The sequence below is a fragment of the Petromyzon marinus genome, chromosome 9 (assembly GCF_048934315.1).
Source record: "Petromyzon marinus isolate PM22_M1 ecotype Great Lakes invasive population chromosome 9, UKy_Petmar_22M1.pri1.0, whole genome shotgun sequence".
Lineage (NCBI taxonomy): Eukaryota > Metazoa > Chordata > Hyperoartia > Petromyzontiformes > Petromyzontidae > Petromyzon > Petromyzon marinus.
In genome coordinates, this window is record NC_133675.1 from 10,033,412 (window position 1) to 10,049,607 (window position 16,196).

Consider the following 16,196-nt stretch of genomic DNA (forward strand, 5'->3'; position numbering starts at 1 on the left):
CCCGGCAATGATGACTTTCTACCACTCACTCGGAACTGATCACCAACTCAATTGCTCGTGTTTTGCCTGATTTGAATGTTGCGTACAAACACCATATACGTACAAACAGTATTTGTATAATGCCCTTAAACACAAAACATTTATATGTTACGATATAAGTTCAGTTCGTAGACGATCGCAGCTGACGAATGTAAATGCTGATGTTGCAGAAGAGTTCTAAAAATTACAAATGGCACAAATAAGGTTTGGTGTTTTTGAAGGAGTTATAACTTTGGGGTTTGGCACAGAACAGTCAAACCCTTGCTTAACATCTAAAACTCGGAATTGAGCCCATAAAAATTACAGTCCGGATTATTTATTGGGTTTTGATCATAGGGCAGAGTCAGAATAAAGTCACACATTGTTACGTGTCTCGGGGCAAAACACTGACAAATATATAAAAAATAAAACAACGCCGACCATTAGTTAACCAAGTAACTCGCCTCCCGTTGAGCGTGACGCTGAAGCAGATGAAAAGCGGTTACAACATGCAGTATGTATAGTACTATATAAAAAAACACGCACATCCTACTAGTATTTACTGTATAAAAAGTATTATCTCCACCCACTCGTACTGAACCAGCGTGGTGAAGCATGGCTAAATAAAGCAGGTTAACTTTAAGACTGTACTTGTACACACACAGCACACAAACAGATTTTAAAATATATTACAGTATAAAACATGTAGTGCATAGCGGCAACACAAACATGTGGTCCCAACTCGCGCTGATTATCCGGCTGTAGACATCACGGATAACACTGCAGGGCCACGTCGCGCGTGGCCTGCACTTGAACCTGAGATCTGTTTAATGGGATACGGCGATTGGTCATCGGTGTGAACTGACGCACGGAAAAAAATGGGCACACAGAGACAAAGGACCCCCGTGCAGCCTTCAACTGTTAGCGAGTAGTGGCTTTGAAGCCCTGATGCGGCACACGAGGGATTATGTGGCCAGAACCGCCTTTGTCTCCCCAGTGATGACGTTAACACGTACATACAACGCACAAGGCACTCGTTTGAGATTGAGTTGACATGTTAGACGACCAGGACCGGTTCAATCATTCGTCAACCTGTGTCGTTGGCTGTGAGCGGGATTCGAACTCGGGTCTCCTGGTTCGTAGTGCCGTGCGCTAACCACTATGCCACCCAACAACCACAAACACCCTTCACTTTCGTTGTTGTTATTGTCTAGTATTTATATACTGTATAGACTGTCGGGGCAAGTGCTGTTTGCGAGCAGCTGTTAAGGCCGGTACGGCACACGAACATATACATTTGTGTATACATATACATACGCGCATATATACACACAGTAACACAAATATACACATACAGGCACGTGTACGCAGATAAATAGAAGCATGCATACTCGCAGATCCCTCATATAGCCTTGAACAGACTGTTAGGGCAATTGCTGTTGGCGAGCACACGAGGAGCTGGGTGGCCAGCACCACGCCTGGCCGCCTTTGTCTCTCCAGTGCAGATATTTTAACACCCCGCACCAGGTACTCATTTGAGGCTGAGTCGACCTAGGGGAAGGCCAGGACCGGTTCAGATAATCGTCACTGGCCTTGACCGTAAGCGGGAATCGAACCCGGGTGGCCTGGTTCGTAGCGCAACGTGCTCACGGCTGCACTACCGCTCCCTACGATACATACACACTTACGAACATATGCCAGGACACAAACAAGTACACAAAACGCGCACCCGCGACACGCATGAACACGCATGAACACACAAATACAGAAGGATAAAGGCACACACCCCACACATGCATCCGTATATACGCGATCAAACAAAGTTAGTCGACCGACCAAAATTATCAAATCGTTTCAAGATTAATGTTTGGACTTTCTGGCCTCCCTTATGTGCTCCTCTATGTGCTGTGAAGAAGGGCCATTGTCCGAAACGTCGATTGTTACTTTTTTTAAGGGCCCCCAGGGTTGTTATTCACGAATGCGTTACGTTGTTTGCTTGTGTGTGCGTTCGTCACTGCCAACGCACCAAGCGTCATCACCTTCACCGCGTGAAACCATCTGCTGACGATGTGTATCCCTCCTCGATTCTACACTCATGGCAAGTGTCGGTTCAACATTCCCCCTCAATGCATCAAGAGATAGATATATATAATACAAGCACTCATCACACGAAGGCCCATGCGTACTTTTTTAAACACCACGGGCTTTCAGAATTCCGCTGGCACGACCCCTCATGGGCGCACGCAAGCACAGACTAAAATAACTAAATATATGTTCATACAGAATCCCCTAATTTCTGACACTCGCCCCGCGCAGCGCGCAGCACCGATGGGCGGTTTAGCTCCACCACCACCCCCCCCCCCCCAAATCGCATCCCAACAATTCTACAGCGCATCGTGCTCGAATCACTCGCCGATTATTTTTTTTGTAACTTTCTCCAAATTAAGTTTGTCTGGGAATGCGAAAGGCACGGGGTTCCTATTGGGTAACATTGCCAAAGTTGTGTGTCACCCCCCCCCCCCGATTGAACACGTGGCGAGTCATTCAGACATCGAAATAATTTTATTCATAAGCGCGGCGATAATTTAGAAAGCGGTCACCCCCCCCGCCCCCCATCAAACCAACACCGCGTGATGCAAGTCCCCCCCCCCCCTCCTCCTACTTCCGCCACCAGCACTGGGAGTGAGCGCGGCGATTGTGATGATGATGGAGGGGGTCCGGGCAGAGGCACACGGACACATTTCGGATATTTTTGTTGTTGTTGTTGCCAGAAATCTCGCGCCACGCTCGTACCATCAACCCGCGTCGCGCAATGCGTTGCCTTCGGTTACAGGCGCCCGCCAGCGTGTGCGTCTCTGTGTGGATGTGTGCCTGCGTGTGTGTCCGAGTTGGATGTGTGCCTGCGCGTGTCTGAGTGCGTACGTGCGCGTGTGTGTTTATCCGTGTCTGAGTTTCAGTGTGTGTTTGCCGTTCTGACGTGCCCGTGCGTATGTGTCCTTGCGTGTACGCGCGTGGTTGCCTATGCTGGATCTCTGCCTGTGTGTGTCCGAGTGTGTGTGCGTATCCGTGTCTGTCCGTGTGTCTGTCCCTGCGTGCGGTTTTCCTGTGTGTCTCTGTGGGTGCCTATGTGTATCCGTGTACGTGGATTGTATACATAAAATCTGTCCCTGTGTGTGTGCGTCTCCGTACGTGTGCACGTACCTATATGCTGCGCGTTTACCTGCGTCTGTGTTTGTATGCCGCGTCTGATCGTCCTCGTCTGGATGCACCCGTGTTATTGCTCAGCGCTCGGTGCGACGAAACCCCGCGACGCGAGTTCGATTCCCACTCACAAGCCAACATCGGTGACCAGATACATGAACTCCTAGGTCGACTCAGCCGCAAATGAGTACCTGGTACAAGTGTGCAAACAAAGGCGGCCGTGCGTGGGGTGCTGGCCACCCACCTCCGCGCTTCGTCGCGCCGGCCTTCATAGGCGCTCGCTAAGAGCACTTGCCCCAACAGTCTGCTAAAACGAAGCTATACGGGGCATCTCTGCCTTTGTTTTTGCGTGCAAGCAAATCAGTTATTGGCTATGGGGAGCGGTGGCGCACCGCACTGCGAGCCAGGCGAGCCGGGTCCGAACCCCGCACCCTGCACACCGCCCCCACCTCCCCCCATCGCTCGTGCACGACATCGGCAGCTCGCTCGATCCGCACCCGTCACGGGCCTCCCTCGGGTTGACTCAGCCTTAAGTGAGCGTCCGATGCCGTCTGTGAAGTGGGAACGTCCGGCCCCATAGGCTGCGCGCAGTAGCTGCACAGGACCATGCGCCTCGATAGGTTGCTCGCCAACGTCAAGTGTCCGCCAGGCATCAATCACGGCCTGGCGTGGCTGTCGTCGTGGTGATAACGCATCGCGACTTTAATGATTCGATCGCTAACTCTCGAATTCCTTGCTCGCCACGAGTTTTGCCGTAACAGTCGAGCGGCCGGCCAGTGGTTCAGGCGTAGACGACGCAGCGCGCGCACACAGCAGCCCCCCTTGACTCTGACGCTCGCGAACGGCAAGGTGTATAACAGCACCGCATCCTCCGGAATATGACGGACTTTCTGTTTATATATATTTTTTCATTCTTTTAAAGAAAAAATAAAAACCAGGATGCGTGTTATAATCCGGTGTGTGTGTGAGAGAGAGAGAGATTTGTACAACTTTATTGACACCGGCCACACGTTTTTGCGTGTGCGTGTTACAAACGGGAGCAGCTATGCCCCCCCGCCAACCAATGCCCCTGATATGCTCATTAACGGGCAGCTATGTCACACGAATCATAGCCCGAAGAGCAATCAACTTCGATTGAAAATACATTAAACGTTCGAGTTGTGCGGCGTATGTGTCGTGCATCGTGAGCCAATTACGTAGAGGCTCATTCTACGATGGAGGAAAAAAAAACGATTCGCCGTTGCCCGTGCTGCGCATTGTTTAGCGAGCATGACTGTGAAAGCAAATCCCTTTAACTCAAACACGCGTCCACATAAATTAGCGCACAACCACAAGTGTGTTGTTGTTGTTGTTGTGCTTGAGTGTGGAGCGGTTAGCACGCCGGCAGAAACCCGGGTTCGATTCCCGCTCACGGCCAACACGAGTGACGATTGTCTGAAATGGTCGTGGGCCTCCCCTAGGTCGACTCAGCCGCAAATTAGTATCTGGTGTAGCGGCGTGTAAACATCGCGACTAGGAGAGACGACGGTGGCTGGGCGTGGTGCTGGTCGCCCACCCCCTCGTGTGCCGTGCCAGCCTTCATTAGGTGCTGCTCGCTAACAGCGCTTGCTCCTATTGCCTGTTAAGGAGAAACGGGAGATTTTCGTCTTCGTGTCTGCGTGCTAGGTTCGGTGTGGGTAGCGGTGGTGTAATTGTTAGCGCACCGCGGTTCGAACCCGATGACCCGAGTTTGGTTCCCACACCAGATCCAACATATGGCGAATATTTGAACCGGTCCTGGGCCTCACCATGGGTCGACTCAGCCTCGAATGAGTACCTGGTGATATGTGTAAACATTAGCATTGGGGGAGACAAGGTGGTCGGGAGTGGTTATTGGTCACTAACCCCCTCGAGTGCCATGCCGATATTCATAGGTACTCGTTAACGGCCCCAAGAGACTGTTATAGGTTATACAGGGGATCTTTGTCTTTGTTAAAGTTCGGGTGAAATCATAGAACGGCACATTGTGTCCTAACGCGCGCAACCAACCAAATTATATAATAGGCAACGTGTCAGGCAATGAGCCTTCTTCGTCGCACATTGAAAAAAAAACACTCAAATATTTTACATTGCCCAAAACTCCCGGTTACATTTTTTTTGTTTAAACTTTTGAAGGCGGCAGGGTAATTGAGTTGTTGGTCCCCCTCCTATGGTCACATCGTTCCTGTGCGCACCGCTGCCAATGCAGCAGCATTCCCAAAACGATTGCTGACATCCTCATGAAGCAAGCCTGGCTCTGCCGATGAGGCACTCGGTGTCGAAGTCGGTCCAGAGTTTGCTTGCGCGTATCGATGGCTCCTAAAATGGTGCACTCCAATAAGGGATGGTCTGTTTGTGTGGACATATATATACACACACGTATTGGAATGAGACGTATCGTCTGGTTATGTATTTTGTTTCGTATTCTGTGTTATCAATACAACTGCCAGTGGGCTATGGGAGGAGTGTCTATCACGAGTCTACAAACACAAACCAACAACCCGAAATAAAGACAACCAGTGTTCGTGATACCAAGCGGTGGACAAAGTAGAACAAGAACCCCCTGCGGATTCGTAAAAAAAAACACTGCCCTAGACAGGAACAACTATACACGTTACAGGCGACGTTTTGGGCAATGTCCCTTCTTCATAGCAGAGAGAATGTAACCCAATTGTCTAAAACGCGTGTCCATTAGCGTACACTTCAATCCCTGCGCTCCGTGCAGACAGACGCGTGTAATTCTCTCCGTGCACGCGTGCAGACGGAACCTTTGGTAAGCCACCACTAACCCGCACTTGACCAGCGTGGTGAAGTATGGTCAAACACCCCCCCCCCCGCCTCCTCGACCCGCACAGTGTGGGGAGACCTTCATTGATGTCATGCATACATATATTGAACTACAAAGCAATGTCTGTTCGCTATCCAAAAAGGCAAATATCCCCTTCATAGCCTTAACAGACTGTTTGAGCAAGTGCTGTTAGCGAGCACATATTTTAAGGCCGGAACGGCACACGGGGAGGTCGGTGGCCAGCACCACGGCCGACCGTCTTCGCCTCCCTAGTCACAATGTTTACACACCACACCAGGTATTCATTGCAGGCCGAGTTGATCTAGGCGAGGCCCAGGACCGGTTCAGACAATCGTAGCGCAGTGCGCTATCCACTGCACTTCCACTCCCCACGTTCATTTTCCAGCCGTCCCCGACATTGGACAGCTATGAAGGTAATTGTCTTATATATGTTACATTTTCATTCATGGGCAGGGCAGGGTCTCTAAGTTTGTCAATCGCGCTGCGCTACAATGTAATGCATGATATGTGACTTACGCTGCGTTATAGGGCCATGTACATGACGTACGCTGCGTTATAGCGCTATGTACATAACGCACACCACGTACAGTACCTAACGCACGCTATGTATAAAATGTACGCTGCGTTCTAACGCTGTACGTATATAATGCCACGCTGCGTTGCAACGCTATGAAGCAAGTATGTGCGCGCTGTATTATACTATATGTGGAGTGGTGGTGCATCGGTTAGCACACTGTGCTAGGAACCCGGCGACCCGAGTTCGATTCCCGCTCACGGTCAACACCGGCGACGATTGTCGGAACCGGTCATGGGCCTCCCCTAGGTCGACTCAGCCTCAACTGAGTACGTACCCGGCGCAGTGCGTAAATATCGCCAGTCGGGCACGACGCTGACCACCCACCACCATCACCACCACCACCATCACCACCACCCTCCACCCGGCCGCCGTGTGCCGTACCGGCCTTCATGGGTGCTCACCCACAGAACTTGCCCCGAAAGTCCGTTAAGGCTATACGGGGGATCTTTGCCTTTGTGTATACGATGCGCAGCCGAGTTGAGCGCCGCCGTTGTGCGAGAGTGATTACGGAGCGAGAGGCACCGCGCCTCTGGGCGCAATAGGAGGGAGCGAGGGGGCGCCAACCCCTCCCCCTTGTATTTAGGCGCAAAAAGCCGAACAAATTAGATAATTTGTTTCATGATCGATGCGATTTCCCCGTAATTAGTTGCGAGAGGAAAGCGGTAAACAGCGACTAAATGCTCAAAACTTTATTAATTAAAATTATCTCTCATTGCGCGCACCCAAGTGCTTTATCTAATTTGCCATCACGGTGAGCAGAAATTTTTAAATATTTCGAATATCCAGCATGCCCCCCCCCCCCCCACAACATCTCCCACGTTGCCCCCCCCCCCGCGTTGTACGGGAGGCATAGCCTTGAGTGAAATATTTCATTTTCTCAATTACCAAGATAACATCGGGCCCAGAACTATGACTTTAATGTGCCAAGCTACCAATTATCGCCCCGCAAAAAAGGGGGGGGGGCTATTGCACCCACCCCGAACAAATTGTCGCGGCTTTTTTTTGGGCGGGGGGGGGGGAGAGGGGGATGTGTTAGTTCCGTCTCTTACCGGCAACCCCTCCTGAATTCCGAAATCCAATTTAAATCCCAGACTTTCACCCAAGGCCCTGTACTTTGTTTAAGATTGTAAATTTTCGGTCGCCGCGACCGCTTGGGCGATATACATTTGCATGTTAAGTGGCATCCCCCTCCCCCCCCCCCGTTAATCTGTCTATGACGTTCAATTGGCGATAAGCGACGCACCCCATTTGCTAACACGCACGGGCGCATTTGCACATCAAACCTCTACGTTTGCACGCTCCCTACGTGATTCGTAATCTAGTAGCGCCCTCCCCGTTATCATCAACGCGGCGTGCGCAAAAGACACAAACAGATACACGGACACACTTATACATGTATATGCATTTTTGTTCAACAAAAAATGAATGAGAGAGATCCATCAGAGGGAGTCTGATAGTTGGGGGAAGGCGTAGTGGGGGGGGGGGGGCGAGATTGGGGGGGGGGGTGAAGGAGGAGGTGGAGGAGATTCTGGAGGACTCGGCCAAGAGTAGATGGAGTTTTTATTCGGAGATGTTTAGAATATTGCGAGAGCACTCTTGCTGTAAGGGGAATCTTTTGTTTGAATGCACACAAAATACAGATTATCTGCGGACGCGTAACAATAAATTGTCGTGGTCATCTTCAGGTGAGCGAATGGATGGGAACCCCCCTCGTGATTGATTTGTACTCGCCTGACTACTCACCTGAGTACTACAGCAGTGAGCGTGCACTGCGGTAGTACTCACCTAGTCCTCATGTGAGTACTACAGGTGAGTACTACAGGTGAGTACTACCACAGTGAGCGTGCACTGCGGTAGTCCTCATGTGAGTACTACAGGTGAGTACTACCACAGTGAGCGTGCACTGCGGTAGTCCTCATGTGAGTACTACAGGTGAGTACTACCACAGTGAGCGTGCACTGCGGTAATCCTCATGTGAGTACTACATGTGAGTACTACAGGTGAGTACTACAGGTGAGTACTACAGGTGAGTACTACAGCACTGCGGTAGTCCTCATGTGAGTACTACATGTGAGTACTACAGGTGAGTACTACAGGTGAGTACTACCACAGTGAGCGTGCACTGCGGTAGTCCTCATGTGAGTACTACAGGTGAGTACTACAGCAGTGAGCGTGCACTGCGGTAGTCCTCATGTGAGTACTACAGGTGAGTACTACAGGTGAGTACTACAGGTGAGTACTACAGGTGAGTACTACCGCAGTGAGCGTGCACTGCGGCAGTCCTCATGTGAGTACTACAGGTGAGTACTACAGGTGAGTACTACAGGTGAGTACTACAGCAGTGAGCGTGCACTACGGTAGTGCTCATGTGAGTACTACAGGTGAGTACTACAGGTGAGTACTACAGGTGAGTACTACAGGTGAGTACTACCACAGTGAGCGTGCACTGCGGCAGTCCTCATGTGAGTACTACAGGTGAGTACTACAGGTGAGTACTACAGGTGAGTACTACAGGTGAGTACTACCGCAGTGAGCGTGCACTGCGTTGCTATCCACGTGCGTGGGCTGGGCTTGGCACATCTGTGCGAGGTCCAAAACAAACGAGACTTTGTTACCCGAGGAATTATTATTATTTTTACGATAATAATTACCAATGTTTTCAGTTATCATACACATATGGTTGGGTTGTCTCGTGCACAAACACTCGGCGACGATGGGAGCTAAGTTCTGGAGCTATCGGCGTGTTGTTGATGGGGTTGCTATACGTGGTGGCGAATTTAGTTCACACCGCCTGTGGATCACGAGTCCCTGCATCTGCGTGCTGTGTTAATTCTCTGAGAAAATACTCTCGAATGCGTAACTCAATTCGCGTGCTTAGATACAGGAGCTCGCTGAGTAAGCCGGCGTTCCCTATGTTTCACAAAGGAAAGTACACACTCGTATATAATAGTAGTAATAATGACGATACACACGCTCACATTAACGTGTGTAGACAAACGCAACACGATTTATGCAACGTTAACGTTCAGCGTTCTAATACAAATGCATGACAGGAAGCTGCCTGCGATAATTCATCCTCGACTCCGATGAAAATCCACGAAGTGGCAGCAACAGCAAAGGAATGGAACTCGTGACCGAGACAAACGCCCACCGGTGATGAGATGTAGCGATGAAATCAGCTGCCGTGTGCAGTGGGATTATTATTAACATCGAGTGTAGGGCGTAGCGAGAGATACGACCGGTGGTTTGGGATGAGCCATTCATCCAGCAGTGCATTGACCATGGCTGATGATGACGATGATGATGATGATGGTGCTGATGATGATGACGATGACTTTTGAAGATGACCCTTGGTGGCACGTGAATGAATCCCCGTGGCACCAGTCGGTACCACGGGGATTTACGGTTTTAGTTGCAGCGTTGAGCCCTTAAATAAAAAAGAATTACGCGATTAAATTGTGGAATCATTGCAAGCGATCATATTGTTTGTTTTTTGCCAAATGGAAACCGCGTGATTCGCGAGCTTCTGTGCCTGTGTGTTTGACAACTCGCTTTAAACGTGGGAAGTAAGGAGGGGGGGGGGGCTCTTTTGCTTTAAGCCGCAAAAGGCCTCCTACCAATTTGACAGTGATGAGCACAAAACCACCGGGGTACATCCGTCGCTCTGGCGGTCGTCGATGACGTACAAAGACGAAGATCCCCCGCGTGGGCTGGTGCGGCAAGCAAACTATTTTAAAAGGCCCGAACGGCACGCGAGCGGGTGGGTGGGTAGGCAGACCCACGCCCGGCCGCCTTTGTCTCACCCACAGTGTTGATGTTTACACACCGCACCAGGTACTCATTTAAGGCTGAGTCGGTATACGCACATGTATATATATACTCTACATACACATACGCACGCATACTTTCACGTGTTTAGAGCAAAGACAAAGCGAACGATCTCCATTATAGCCTTTTGAGACGCTTGAGGCAAGTGCGGTTATCGTTCACATTCGTAAACAAAGACACAAACTTACACCGCCACATACACAATGCACTTATGCACACACACATATATATACAGACGAATACACGCACGAGTAAGTATACATACCCACATTCACATACACACAAAACACACAAGTGTTCTTATGCATACGTACACACGCAAAAACAAGTAGACACAGTTACGCACATACATCGCATATCCACGTACACACATCCAATGCACTTTTACACATGCACATATATACACCTATACACATGCATGTACACAAGTAAATTATTACTTTTCTTGATATAACGCCATTTACTCATACAAAGACACCCCATGTAGCCGTGAGCAGACTGTTGGGGCAAGTGCTGTTAGCGAGCACCTACGAAGGCCGGCACGGCACACGAGGGGGTGGGTGGCGAGATACACACCGTGCCGCCTTTGGCTCCCCAGTGGCGAAGTTTACGAATCGTATCAGGTACTCATTTTTACGCTAAGTCGACCTAGGGGAGGCCCACGACCGGTTCAGATAATCGTCACTGGTCTGGGCCGTGAGCGGGAATCGAACTCCGAGCCCCAGGTGCATAGCGCTCACTAATACACACGTACAAAGACAAAGATCCCCCGTAAATCCTTAACAGACTGTTGGGGCAAGTGCTGTTAGCGAGCACCTATGAAGACCGGAACAGCACACGAAGGGGTATGTGGCCAGCACCACGCCCGGCCGCCTTTGTCTCCCCAGTGGCGATGTATACACACCGCACCAGGTACTCGTTTGAGACACATACACACACACTCACTCACATGCACACTAACCATACATACATTACGGACGCGTATACATGCATACATATACATACACACACGTATGCACACGTACGCACACGCGCGCATACGCGGCGTGGCGATTAAAAACATCCACATGAAGCGTAAAAGCACGAGAGTGGATCAGTCGTGGACAACCTCACTCTCACGCACACCAAGACAAATATCCCACGTGTGGCCTCATACGCTGTTGGGGAAAGGTGCCGCTCGTGAGCACAGATTGCCACTCACACATACAAAACACAAAATTGCCCCGTAGAGTCTCATCGAAAGTGCTGTTAGCGAGCACAAATTTCCACTCACACAAATGACATGAGAAGACGTTTCATTGGCATTGTGTTTGTAGCCATTTCCGAAATAATTTGTATTCAAATAACCTGTCTATTATGTTTCATATATATACACACAAATGTTATACGCGCGTGACTTTACAGAGTTAACCACGCGTAATAATTAATTTATGGACATCTGATTTGTAAACCACAGCAAAAGTCGGAGATTGTTTTTTTTCTAGTTTAGCTTCCTAAACTAAACTCAACTTTATTATTTCACCAGGTAAGGCCCACTGAGCTGTATGGCTCTTTTTCAGAAGCGACCTGGCCACAAATGATAGCTCCACGAAGTGGCTCATCAAGTGGAACTTTATTGCACCCAAATACTCCAAACGCGCGTTTCCCTGCAGAGCACGGGCGCGAAGCGGTGCCGCAGGGATCGGCGCGTTGCGCTATGCAACGCGGGCACACACGGAGTTCGATTCCCGGTCACAGCTGGCCTTTCGCCAGCTCTCTCCACCAACCCGCAACTCACCGACGATGTATGGCCAAACAACCGCCACGGCCAACACGGCTTGCGGGAGGAGGGGGGGGGGGTGATTCGTTCGGATTTCATTCACCAAGTAGTTTGACACATGGTTCTGAATGACAATTGTTGTTGTACAGCACAGGACGAGAGAGATATCATCCTCGTCCATCCTCCACGATTCATCTCCCAGCTGCAGCTCGCAACGCGTTCGCGCGGCACGACTCGGCGAGACGGAGGTGGATGGAGTTGAGCGGGAAGGGTCTTTTTGTGTGGCGAGTCACGGCGCGCGTCAGCGGTGACAGCGCACCATGTAAATAACTGTACACACAGCGCGTGTACACACGTGTACACACACACACAACGCGTGTACACACACACAACGCGTGTACACACACAACGGGTGTACACACACACACGCGCGCGCGCACACAGTCGCTCGGATGCAGTCCGCTGCTGTATGTGAGCGTCTCGCGGGTTGGAGAACGGCGGTGTTTGATGGTGTTTCTCACAATAATAATAATCATAATGCTTGTCTTTCTCGTGTTAGCTCTTGTCAATTTGTTATCCCATTTCTCCACGCTGCCGGCGTTATTGAGATCCGGTTGTGATCGTCCTTGTAACACGGAGCTGCTTTAGCTCAACGGGGGGACTTACCCACAGAAAGAATATCGTCTGAAATGTAAATTGTCGTCGTTCAACCCCCCCCCCCCACGCCGATGAGCGCCGCGTTTAACGAAGGCGACATCGGCGTATAACGCGGTGACACATGTGGTGCCGACACTTCTGGAACTGTACGCGCAGGTATTGGAAAGATGTATTAGGCTCCTCACACGCTTCGGTGACATTCAACAAAAATGCGAAATGTCAGTGAACGCGATGAATGTGTTTTGTGTGTGTGCGCGCGTGGAGATGCGGTGTAGTTGTTTCATTCGGGGGAGAGGTAGCGCAGTCGCGCAATGCCTAATTAGCCGGCTTGTATCGATACTGCGGTGTCAATGTATTTCTCGTACTCGTTGGTTCTTTCGGTAAGGTGACTTTACCGAAAGAACCAAAGAGTATGGATTCCTGCAGTCACGAAAGCTTTACAAATCAAGATTGTATTTATCGTATCCATGACATCTAACACGTGGGCATAGCCCGTGTACACGTACGAAACGAGTACATGATTAAGCGACACTCTTCACAGTATGTATACGAGTATTCAAAGACGCACATTCCTCCGTATGGCAAATGATGTTAGAGAGCACCTATTAAGACCGTCACGGCGCACGAATGTGTGGCGTGGCCTCCACCAAGACCGGGACGCCTTTGTCTCTTCCCAGGCAGTTCTGACTTCACACACCGTAGCGGGTACACAATTGGAGTCGACCTATAATAGGGGGGGAGGCCTAGGGCAGGTTTTTGCTGCTCGCCACTTGCCACTGATGTTAGCCGTGGCCAGTCATCGGACGCGTCCGGTTGGTTTATAGCACAGTGTGCAAACGAGTGCGCCACCGCTCCCCCCCCTCCCCCCCACGATGTACATCGAGTCAAGTACTGCACGCGAGGCAGAGACGCACGGCACGCCGCAGATTGTGCGCGTTATATACACCCGCAACTCCCGACTAGCACGGTTGGCTACGTACGGCGCGAAGAAAGTTCCACATACATCCGTATGCACACGGTATTAAGGCTACACGTACACGCATAGAAAATGTTCACATTAAACGTTCGGCTCGGTGTGTGCGCGTGTGTATACACGTCCTCTATAATTGCACAGTGCCTCGTAGCGGATATAGTTCGTACACAGCACACACACAGAGCATATGTCGTATGACATACAGGATGCGCATTGTGTACATCGCATCGACACACGCACACGCGCACAGACTCCAACCCCACAGCACCGGCGACAATGACCGCACGTGTGCCGCAAAGCGACAACGTCCTGACACCCCCGACACAACCCCGGGCCTCGGCTCTCACCTGGGTATCTGTGGCCGAGGTATCTGTGTCGGTTCAGCAGCCACGGGTAGAAAGTCATGGGGTCTCGCTGCGGGGGTCCGAACAGAGGATGAGAATGCTGCAGGTGATGGTGCGGAGGCAGCGCGGGGACTTGAAGGGGACCCCCGGCCGAGCCGGGGTGGTGGCCGGGGTCCGAGTAGAGCAACTCGGCAGGGTGAGGGTAGAGTGCCCGTGCCGTGGGCTGCGGGAACGCCGGCACGAAGGCGGCGGCTGCCGCCGCGGCTGCCGCCGCCGCTGCGGCTGCCGATACGGACGCCGAGCTGTGGTGATGGTGCTGCTGGTGCTGGTGGTGCTGATGATTATGAGTCCCGGCGAAGCTCAGAGCTGCCGGCCGTAGCGGCGCTTCGTGTTGCTGCTGCTGTTGCTGCTGCTGTTGCTGCTCTGATCGACTGGTGGGTGCCGGGCAGTCCTTGGCCACCAGAGACTCGATGGTAAAGCAGCGCTTGGTGGTCGCCGGTTGGAACATGTTTGGTGCAGGGCGAGACGGGGCTGGAGGAGGAGGAGGAGGCGAGTCGCTCGCTGCCTCCTTTCCCTCGCCACGTCTGTTCGGCGCTGGTGCAGAGGAGGAGGATTGGTTGGGGGGTGATGCAAAGACGCAAGACGGCCCCGGCGCAGTTTCTATCTCATGTCAACCACGGCGAGCTTGACGATGTCTCCCTGCGGCGCGCGTGTCTCTGGCCGTGCGCGTCGTCTGCGAGCTGCGCACACATGCGTCAGCCCGACTTGAGGAGGAGGAGGAGGAGAAGAAGAGCCCAATCGATGAAATACTTTTTGTTGATCGATGAAACAACACTCTTCTTGTTGCCGGCGCGCTCGCTAGCGCGACGAGCGAGCGCGCTGCCAGTTCGCCGTTCGCACCCCTTGAGGAGTGCGGCTCCCTTTTTATACGTAGCCGAAGCAGCGCCCTCGGCTGCTGTCACTGTGAGTGTTAGAGTAGTCGTAGTAGTGATAATGTATCGGCGACTTTGCGTGTGTATGTATGCACACGTACTTTACAAGCGATGGAGTACTCGAGTGATGTGGACTGCAGCAGCAGGGAACGCGCCTGACTCCGTCTGTTTGTGTGTGTCTGCAAAGATCTCTGTGTATGCGTGTGTGTCTACGCGCGCGCGTGCGTCTACGTGCGCGCGCGTGTATCTCTGTGTGCCTAAGAGTGTGAGCGCATGTAACCCGCAGTATACCTTCGCGTATCTCCGTGTGCAGTATGCGTGTGTGCGTCTCTCTTCGTATGTGTATCGTTGCGCGTCACTCTGTGTATGTGTAAGTACGTGTGCGCGTGTACCTATCTCTGCACGTGTACGTGTGTATCAGTATATGCCTGAGAGTGTGCGCGCGTGTGTGTCTTCGCGCGCGCGCGTATAACGCGCACGACAAGTCCCAAGTACGCAGGCTTCGCTCACACCGCTACCAACAACAACCACCACCAACCAACCACCGCCACTGCTACGAAGCACTTGAGCATTTAGTCCGACTACTGCTCACGAGAGACTCGCTGCCGAACCGCGAACCGACCTCTCGCCGCCGGGCCGCGCACAACTGAAGCCGAGCGCGGTGGCGATTTCAGAGGGGAGTGAGCGAACCTCTTCCTTCCATATCTGTGCGGTCGCCTCTCGCCCGAGTCGGGGGGGGGAGAAAAGTTGCGCGCGCACAAGGCACGGAAGGCGGGTCCCTACCCCCCCCCTCTCCTCCTACTCCTTCCCCCCCTCTCTCTCTCTCTCAAAGCATGATCTCATTAAGCGAGGCCAGGGCGGTTCTGAGCATAGATTAGTGCGCTGATTGGTCACTATTACGAGGGCCGGTCGTGGGAGGGAGCGTGGCGCGGGGAAGCGGAGGGGGCGGAGAGTTTGAGGGAGGAGAGAAAGGGGATAGGAGAGACAGAGAGGGAGGGAATGGGGGGAGGAGAGGGAGGGAAGGGGAGGTGGGAGCGTGGCTAGAAGAGCAGAGAGGAAGGAGGTTTTTGGATGAAGAGA

General features: G+C 51.8%; 1 protein-coding gene across 1 annotated transcript in view; it reads right to left on the reverse strand.

Annotated features, from left to right (window-relative positions):
• The window catches only part of LOC103091691 (homeobox protein EMX1), a 56,716-nt gene extending 40,810 nt beyond the window's left edge, over nt 1-15,906 (reverse strand). Inside the window, exon 1 of the mRNA XM_032950525.2 lies at nt 14,188-15,906. Coding sequence (XP_032806416.1) covers nt 14,188-14,692 — 505 coding nt within the window. The 5' untranslated portion in view covers nt 14,693-15,906. The remainder of the gene's footprint in view (nt 1-14,187) is intronic.
• Between the last annotated feature and the right edge of the window lie 290 nt (nt 15,907-16,196).